Below are 10,256 nucleotides of genomic sequence, written 5' to 3'. Positions count from 1 at the left end.
ATATTACGAGGATAGTCAGAATTTAGTAGTCACTAGTGATAGTATACACCGTCCATGTGCGTTTTAAAATCACAATAGTCGTTGGTTTGCAACATGGGAGAACACCAGGAATGGGGTCGGACATACATAAAACATATAAACACATATAGAAAATATAATTTTGAGAGATAATGGAACTAACACCCACCTTTCTACTATGATACGTTTCGTTCACTCTACCACAACCTCACGTCGCCATATATATAACAAAAGCTTCTGTGTGACAGTGATTACAAGGTGCGTTCTATTAACCTTGTCTAAACTGTATACACAGGTACTCGAATGTACATTTAAATTATTGCATCGTATTTATAACTAAGTACAATATTAAACTATTCAATATTAGACTATATCATATCTTCCATTTACATTTGGACATTTTGAAATATTCTAAGAAGTAATACATTTATCTAATATATGATATATCATATGGTGTGATTAAGGTGCATTCGATTAACCTTGTCCAAGCTGCTCACACATATCCACTCGTATACATTTACTAAGTGTAATATTAAACTACATATCTTCCACTGATGTTTGATATTTTAAGAGTAATCTAAGATATACTACGTTTAACTAATACGTATATGTACCATGGTCGATTAGGGTTACTTGAATAGCATAACCTTGTTTTTATTTCATTTTATTTCATTTACCACCACGTGCAAGTTACACTTCCTGTATACAAGTACACATGTACAATAACACTCGACACGTTGACGGTGTATGTTTGTTCTTATATAAAACATATGATGTATGACGAATTTGTACATTTTGCGTCAATCACACTTTTCTCGCACTCTTTTATGCTATATAATTATACCTTCATCAACATTGTATAAAGGGGGAGGGGTTAGAGGGGGAGGGAACACACATACTGAACCTACTCATGGAATTATTTTATATCATATAATGAATGTGTGTAACGAAACGTACAAACAACAACATGATCATCTTAATTGACAAATCTGTTTCTTTCTTAGTCGGGTGGTGAAATAGCACCACGATGTCGGGTGGTGAAATAGTACCACGATGTCGGGTGGTGAAATAGTACCACAACATCACCGGAACAAAAACTGACCATACTCTGCTTTGAAAACAAATGTACACGATCCTCTAAAGAAAGCCTAGTCCCCAAACAAAAAACGTAACTTGTCCTCACATAACAAAGTGACCCGTTCCTACAAACGAGAGAGAAAGTGTCCTATTCCGTCAAAAAAGTATTTTTATTGCTAGACTTATATTCTATTCTGGTATAACAAATGATCAAAAACATAATGACATAGAAAAAACAAAAGATTTTTTTTATCAATTACATGAACAGCTTCACAACACACAACAGAGCACACATCATTTCAAAATAAATTCTAAAAATAACACCCCAATCCCACTTCCCGTGGTGACCCCCTCTCTCTATCCATTTATCAACAACCCTGATACAACACACTAGTAAGACTTCTTATCTATTTATATCTACGAAGGTCCTCTTTTCAGAGTAGGTCATAGACAGGGTTCAAAGTTCAAAATTAAACCATGTATCATGCATAAGGAATTTTCGTCTCTAACTTTAATAAACAAGTGTGCACTGCAAAAATGTTTAGCTGAACTCAGTGCATTGTATTTCACAATGCACAGAAATGTAATGTCATTTCTTGAAAACATTTCGAACTACGACGGTGTTAATGGCCTTAGCAGACAGAAAGAATAATTCATTTTAAAAAACTCATTATACGACGGAAATGGGAGATTCAAAAGCGTTAATCATATTAAAGCAGATTTTATTTGATTAGCTCACCTGTCCGAAGGGCGCAGCGTCCGTCGCCCGTCCGTCAACTTTTCCTTCAAGCGCTACTAGTCCTGAAAGGCTAAGTTAATTTTTAACTAAATCTGGTCTGGAGCATACTTGGTCCGAGGGGACCAAATAAATATTGTATAAACAGTGGGTTTGGCTCCCTTGGAGCAGAGGAGAGGGGCCCAATAAGGTAAAAAGAGGTAAACTTTTAAAATCATTCTTCTAGCGTAGGTGTACAAGGATTTATTTTAATTTAGTCTGGAGCATCTTTAGGCCAAGGGGACATTTTTTTTGTAGAGAGGAATGGGGACCAATAGGGAGAATAGAGATACAACCTTTGAAATCCTTCTTCTGCCATTGGGGATTATATGATTTTATCCCAATTTTGTCTCCATCAAGTTGTCTAGTGGTGCCTGTTACCATAATGATGTATTCATTAAATCAAGATGGCCACCATGCCGCCATTTTGGATTTTGACATTTGAAGTTTGTTCTCGCTTTATTTCAAGAAATACTGGATGGACCTTTCTGAAATTTCACATGTGCATACAGTATCTACCATGGAGTGCTATATCTTCATCTCAAATCAAGCACTTTAAAAATATACAGGTGATCGGTACCGGACCTCTAGGTCTTTTGTTTGAGACTCCAAGCTTACATAAAAATAGAACTATACATAAAGTGTGTGTGTAGGTCTAGAATTCAATGTTTTGATCAAAGATTTAAACCTACAGGGTACAGTACAATGAACCAGCTATTAAATGTGTGAACTGTTTTATAGTATATTTGTTTGAAATCCATACAAATATTACTGTAAATCTTTATTTTTCAGGCCAGTATAAATCTGCCCTAGCTGTTACTATGGCTGAAGGCGGCCCATCTCCGGAACTGGACGAACACTTACTGGAATGTCCAATATGTCTGGAGCGACTTCGACAACCAAAGTCCTTACCCTGCCTTCACTGCTTCTGTCAGGAATGCCTCGGGACCTACATCACCAAGGAACTGTCTGGCGAAATGGCGTCGGCAACATCGTTCCCCTGTCCCGTCTGTAGGAGAATGACCCAGCCCACCAATCAAACGGAAGCTAAGGACAAATGGGCAGAACAGTTCCCGACTAATGCTGTGATCCAGGACCTTATCAAGCTTAAGGAACATCCGTCTGAACCACTGTACTGCAAGCCTTGCCAGACAAAAGGTGACTTGACAAATCAAGCGAAGTACTGGTGTAAAATGATGAACTTGAATTTGTGCGAAACGTGTAAGGTACAATATCATGATGTCTTGCATAATGAATGTGATATCTTAGATATTACTAGGTACGATAGCAGGAAAACAAAACAGAAACAGTCAGTCCCTAAATGTGACCAACACGACAAGAAATTGATTTGGTACTGTGAAGACCACAAACGGCTTGGATGCAACATATGCGTGATCAAAGACCACAGACGTTGTGATGAGGTGACAACGGCGATAATTTTTTTACAGAAGTTACAAGCCGGTTCACAACTAGAAGAGATGGAGATGGCACTGAAGAAAGGAGCACAGGCTATGACGTCATTGGTGAAGGATTTTGACGAGCAGATCCAAACCATGGTCCAAAATCAGGAAATCGCACTGCAAAGCATCAAAGATCTGCGCCAAAGTGTCGAAGAACAGCTGAACAAACTTCAGAAGGACATCACAGATAAGTTAATTACTTTGTTTAAAGAGGAGAAGGGGAATTTGGAGGCCTCGTCTNTCGTGTAAGGCCCTGGTCACGGAGATGAGCACGTCCTTTATGTCCGTCAGCATTAGGCATCATATTGTTCCCAGAATGGTAACCCTTGGTGATGATGCGATGGGGAAGATCGTAATCGAGAGACAACGACGATGTCGTCCTGGTGATATTGAATACCTGTCCGTACCTTTGTCAGAGCGTCGTGTGAAAGAAATAGGGAAGTTTAACGTAAAGACTCCGTCAGATAAAAGTAATTGTTTGATACGTGGGGTTGTGTACCTTCCTTATAAACAGATAATACTTAGTGATTTCAACAACCAGAAGCTGAAGCTGTTTACAGACAAAGGGCAGTACCTAGACGAGTTGACCATTCGTGGAGATCCCTGTGATCTGTGTCTGGTAAACAACAATACCGTGGCGGTCGCTGTCACCAGTCCTGGTGGTGTCCGTGTCGTGAAAGTCGAGGGCTCAAAACTCTCCCTGTCGTCTGAGATCAACATGCCTAATGGTAAAGACTGTTTTGGTATAACACATACAGACGGGAGGTTTATTGTGGGTACAGATGGAGAAGACGTATACAGTGTGACTCAGGACGGAGCGACAGAGTTATTATATAAGTATAACTATATCTGTCATTGCCTCACACATGATCCAGTAAAGGGAGACACACTCGTCAGTGTCAGTAACATCAAACGTCACACGGATGTGATGAAGGTCGGTGTCGTGAGGGATGTAACGGGAATAGACGTGGACAGGGAGGGTAACATCTACGTGTGTGGTTATAGTTCACACAACGTCGTACAGATGTCTGGGGACGGGACACACGTCAGGGAACTACTGACATCATCGGATGAAATGGAACATCCTTGGGCAATAGCTGTTCGTGATGACACGTTTGTGGTCACTTCGTGTAATCCTTGGAAATCGAAATCTGCAGACAATAATTGTATCCGTGTCTTTCAACTCTTCTAAACATCGTATAGAAGAACACATTGATGGGTTGATCACGTGATGTGTTAATGAACCATATTAGTCACAGACACATTGGTTTTTATCATATAGAAAATGTAACAGTGAAGGAGATACTTGTTGTTAAAAACTCTGATTACACAGGAGAGAGTGAAATTATTAAATCTTACTCATTTTCATTTGATTTCATGTTTATTTCCAATTTTGATAAATCAGTTTTAATCAACGAAATACAGCAAATGGTCTCACTCTGTGGTCCAGCCCGAATAGCATAACAGTATAGAGGCGGATGCTAAAATAAATGTCAAAAACGTTATCATATTAACTTGCCGGGCGTGTAGACTAACAAGATACAGTGACAATTGCCATTAATTCTTATTTTGAGATATGGACACGCTATTGTTTTTTTTAATGTGGAGTAGAGATAAAGGATCCCCGCTGGCATTTTTTGAAATAAAAATTGTGCTCTTGTCAACTTAATGCAAACCCAATCTGTGACAGTTTGTTATTTTATTATATAATTAGATCAGCTATTTTGTTTATATTTGTCTATTGTTCTTCAGGCAAATCTATTGATTCTGCCAGTTTGCACTTAAACTTCAGTTAATTACCGTCTTGTGGATCTGATGCCGACACCAGAGTGATACTTCACTTGCCTGTTGTCCGATTTTCATTAAATCTGATTGATTTAATAAAATATTTTGAAATGAAATATTTCTTTTTATTGCGGACTTTTTTTCGTTTCTGACGTTCGCTTGAGGAAGCCGTCAAACTCACTTGTGTAAAAAAACACTTCATCTGAGAAAATGTACCAACATGAACATATTTTTATCACCGTTCCAATTACATTTGGACATTTCTTAAAATCAGAAAGGTGAAAACACCAAAATGCATTTCTCTGTGGTATGACTCACTTAGATGTCAAGTTACTCCTCTACAACATCAGCACATCGATTTTGATGACGGTTCGACATTAAGTATTTGAGTTATGGAGCTAAACCCGAAGTCTGTCAAAGATATCATACAATTAGACGGAACAACAAAGCAAACACTCCCTCCACTACATTATATCACTCATTGATTTTCCTGAAGGATCTCAATCAATTTGAATTAGTCACTGGTTGTCGCTAAGACATCCATTGGTTGTAACAAGGACAGTCACTAGTTATCACTAGAACAGGCACTGGTTGTCACTAGGACTGTTAATGGTTGTCACTAGGACAATCAATGGTTATAACTAGTTGTCACTAGGACAGTTAGTGGTTGTCAATGGGACTGCCACTGGTTGTTACTAACACAGTAACTGGTTGTCGCTAGTATTATCACTTGTTGTTTCTAGGACAGATTCCGGTTGTAAATAGGAAAGTCACAGGTTTTCTCTAGGACTATCACTTATTATCGCTAGGACAGTCATCGGTTGTCACAAGGACTGTCACTTGTTGTCACTAGGATAGTTACTGGTTGTCTCTAGGACAGTCATTGGTTGTCACTAAAACTGTCACTAGTTGTCAGTAGGACTGTCAATGGTTGTCACTATGACAGTTACTGGTTGTCACAAGGACATTCACTGGTTGTCACTTGGACAGTCACTGGTTGTCGCTAGGACAGATTCTGGTTGTAACTAGGAAATTCACAGGATGTCTCTATGACTATCACTTATTATCGCTAGGACAGTCATCGGTTGTCACAAGGACTGTCACTTCTTGTCACAAGGACAGTAACTGGTTGTCACTAGGACAGTTATTGGTTGCCACTAGGAAAGTGACTAGTTGTCAATAGGACAGTTACCACATGTAGTTGTCGTTAGGACATTCATTGGTTGTCCTAATTAATGTCACTGGTTGTCACTAGGATAGTTACTAGTTGTCATTTGTATTGTCACTTGTTGTCGTTAGGACAGAGTCCGGTTGTAACCAGGATTGTCACAGGTGTCTCTAGGACTATTACTTGTTATCGGTTCGACTGTCACTAGGACAGTTATTGGTTGTCACTCGCACTGTCACTGGTTGTCAAGAGTTACTGGTTGTATCTAGGACAGTCATTGGTTGTCACTTAAACTGTCACTAGTTGTCAGTAGGACAGTGATTGGCTGTCATTAAGACAGTGACTGGTTCTGACGATGACAATCGCTTGTTGTCACTAAAATACTTAATGTGTGTCACTAGGACAGTTATTGGTTGTCACTAGGACTATTACTTGTTATCGGTTCGACTGTCACTAGGACAGTTATAGGTTGTCACTAGGACTGTCACTGGTTGTCACTAGGACAGATTCTGGTTGTAACTAGGAAATTCACAGGATGTATCTAGGACTATCACTTATTATCGCTAGGACAGTCATCGGTTGTCATTAGGATAATCACTTCTTGTCACAAGGACAATAACTTGCTGTCACTAGGACAGTTATTGGTTGCCACTAGGACAGTGATTAGTTGTCAATAGTTACCACATGTAGTTGTCGTTAGGACGTTCATTGGTTGTCCTAATTACTGTCACTGGTTGTCACTAGGATAGTAACTAGTTGTCATTTGTATTGTCATTTGTTGTCGCTAGGACAGATTCCGGTTGTAACCAGGATTGTCACAGGTTGTCTCTAGGACTATCACTTGTTATTGCTAGGGCTTTTCCTAGTCGTCACTAGGACAGTCACTGGTTGTCGCCAGGACAGTCATTGGTTGTCAATAAGACTATCACTTGTTATCGCTTGGACTGTCACTTGTTGTCACTAGGAGAGTTACTGGTTGTCTATAGGAAAGTCATTGGTTGTCACTAAAACTGTTACTAGTTGTCAGTAGGACAGTGATTGGTTGTCATTAAGACAGTGACTGGTTGTGACGATGACAATCGCTTGTTGTCACTAAGATACTTAATGTGTGTTACTAGGACAGTTATTGGTTGTCACTTGGACTGTCAATGGTTGTCACTATGACAGTTACTGGTTGTCACAAGGACATTCACTGGTTGTCACTAGGACAGTTACTGGTTGTCGCTAGGACAGATTCTGGTTGTAACTAGCAAATTCACAGGATGTCTCTATGACTATCACTTATTATCGCTAGTACGGTCATCGGTTGTCACAAGGACTGTCACTTCTTGTCACAAGGACATTAACTGGTTGTCACTAGGACAGTTATTGGTTGCCACTAGGACAGTGACTAGTTGAAAATAGGACAGTTACTACATGTAGTTGTCGTTAGGACATTAATTGGTTGTCCTAATTACTGTCACTGGTTGTCACTAGGATAGTAACTAGTTGTCATTTGTATTGTCACTTGTTGTCGCTAGGACAGATTCCGGGTGTAACCAGGATTGTCACAGGTTGTCTCTAGGACTATCACTTGTTATTGCTAGGGCTTTCCCTAGTCGTCACTAGGACAGTCACTGGTTGTCGCCAGGACAGTCATTGGTTGTCAATAAGACTATTACTTGTTATCGCTTGGACTGTCACTTGTTGTCACTAGGAGAGTTACTGGTTGTCTCTAGGAAAGTTATTGGTTGTCACTAAAACTGTTACTAGTTGTCAGTAGGACAGTGATAGGTTGTCATTAAGACAGTGACTGGTTGTGACGATGACAATCGCTTGTTGTCACTAAGATACTTAATGTGTGTTACTAGGACAGTTATTGGTTGTCACTTGGACTGTCAATGGTTTTCACTATGACAGTTACTGGTTGTCACAAGGACATTCACTGGTTGTCCCTAGGACAGTTACTGGTTGTCGCTAGGACAGATTCTGGTTGTAACTAGGAAATTCACAGGATGTCTCTATGACTATCACTTATTATCGCTAGTACAGTAATCGGTTGTCACTAGGACTGTCACTTCTTGTCACAAGGACAGTAACTGGTTGTCACTAGGACAGTTATTGGTTGCCACTAGGAAAGTGACTAGTTGTCAATAGGACAGTTACCACATGTAGTTGTCGTTAGGACATTCATTGGTTGTCCTAATTACTGTCACTGGTTGTCACTAGGATAGTTATTAGTTGTCATTTGTATTGTCACTTGTTGTCGTTAGGACAGATTCCGGTTGTAACCAGGATTGTCACAGGTTGTCTCTAGGACTATCACTTGTTATTGCTAGGGCTTTCCCTAGTCGTCACTAGGACAGTCACTGGTTGTCTCTAGGAAGTCATTGGTTGTCACTAAAACTGTCACTAGTTGTCAGTAGGACAGTGATTGGTTGTCATTAAGACAGTGACTGGTTGTGACGATGACAATCGCTTGTTGTCACTAAGATACTTAATGTGTGTCACTAGGACAGTTATTGGTTGTCTCTAGGACTATTACTTGTTATCGGTTCGACTGTCACTAGGACAGTTATTGGTTGTCACTAGCACTGTCACTGGTTGTCACTAGGACAGATTCTGGTTGTAACTAGGAAATTCACAGGATGTATCTAGGACTATCACTTATTATCGCTAGGACATTCATCGGTTGTCACTAGGATTGTCACTTCTTGTCACAAGGACAATAATTTGTTGTCACTAGGACAGTTATAGGTTGCCACTAGGACAGTGACTAGTTGTCAATAGTTACCACATGTAGTTGTCGTTAGGACATTCATTGGTTGTCATAATTACTGTCACTGGTTGTCACTAGGATAGTAACTAGTTGTCATTTGTATTGTCACTTGTTGTCGCTAGGACAGATTCTTGTTGTAACTAGGATTGCCACAGGTTGTTTCTATGACTATTACTTGTTATTGCTAGGGCTTTCCCTAGTCGTCACTAGGACAGTCATTGGTTGTCACTAAGACAGTTACTGGTTGTCACTAGGACGGTCATTAGTTTTCACTAAAACATTTACTGGTTGTCACTAGGAATATTACTTGTTATCGCCAGGCCTGTCCCTAGTTGTCACTGTGACAGTAACTGGTTGTAGCTTGGGCAGCCATTGGTTGTCACTAGGACTGTCACTTGTTGTCACTAGTACAGTTTATGGTTGTCACTAGGACTATCACTTGTTATCGCTTCGACTGTCACTAGGACAGTTATTGGTTGTCACTAGGACTGTCACTGGTTGTTACTAGGAAATTTACTGGTTGTCACTAGGAAATTCACTTGTTATCACTAGGACAGTCACTGGTTGTCGCTATAACAGATTCCGGTTTAAACTAGGAAATTCACAGGTTGTCTCTAGGACTATCGCTTATTATCGCTATGACAGACATCGGTTGTCACTAGGACTCTCACTTCTTGTCACAAGGACAGTAACTGGTTGTCACTAGAACAGGTATTGGTTGTCAATAGGACAGTTACTGGTTGTCACTGGGACAATCATTTGTAGTAACTAGGACAGTCACTAGTCGTCACTAGGACAGTCAGTTGTTGTCACTAGGACCGTCAATGGTTGTTATTAAGACATTAACTGTTTGTCGCTAGTTTTATCACTTGTTGTTGCTAGGACAGATTCCGGTTGTAAAAAGGAAAGCCATAGGTTGTCTCTAGGATTATCACTTATTATCGCTAGGACAGTCATTGGTTGTCACCAGGACTGTTACTTCTTGTCACAAGGACAGTTACTGGTTTGCACTAGGTCAGTTACTGGTTTTTGCGAGGACACTAACTGGTTGTCATTAAGACAGTGACTGGTTGTCAATAGGACATTTACTACATGTAGTTGTCGTTAGGACATTCATTGATTGTCATTATTACTGTCACTGATTGTCACTAGGATAGTTACTAGTTGTCATTTGTATTGTCACTTGTTGTCGCTAGGACAGAATCCGGTTGTAAC

At 39.8% G+C, this 10,256-nt stretch overlaps 3 protein-coding genes across 3 annotated transcripts in view; all 3 read left to right on the top strand.

Moving 5' to 3' along the window:
* LOC110465968 (transcription intermediary factor 1-beta-like) overlaps nucleotides 1-3,579 on the top strand; it is a 20,138-nt gene extending 16,559 nt beyond the window's left edge. The window contains exon 2 of the mRNA XM_021522185.1: nucleotides 2,663-3,579. Within this exon, the coding sequence (XP_021377860.1) occupies nucleotides 2,692-3,579 (888 nt within the window). The 5' untranslated portion in view covers nucleotides 2,663-2,691. The remainder of the gene's footprint in view (nucleotides 1-2,662) is intronic.
* Nucleotides 1-10,256, top strand: part of LOC110465979 (transcription intermediary factor 1-beta-like) — a 104,648-nt gene that overhangs the window by 39,213 nt on the left and 55,179 nt on the right. The gene's annotated exons all lie outside the window — the stretch shown is intronic.
* Nucleotides 3,647-4,522, top strand: LOC110465967. Its single transcript, XM_021522184.1, has one exon. The coding sequence runs from the start codon at nucleotides 3,647-3,649 to the stop codon at nucleotides 4,520-4,522; it is 876 nt and encodes a 291-aa protein (XP_021377859.1).

The sequence above is a fragment of the Mizuhopecten yessoensis genome, unplaced genomic scaffold (genome assembly GCF_002113885.1).
Source record: "Mizuhopecten yessoensis strain PY_sf001 unplaced genomic scaffold, ASM211388v2 scaffold11109, whole genome shotgun sequence".
In the NCBI taxonomy this organism is placed as follows: Eukaryota; Metazoa; Mollusca; class Bivalvia; order Pectinida; family Pectinidae; genus Mizuhopecten; species Mizuhopecten yessoensis.
Note: the sequence above shows the minus strand (reverse complement) of the source record. Positions and strands in the feature narration are given on the sequence as shown.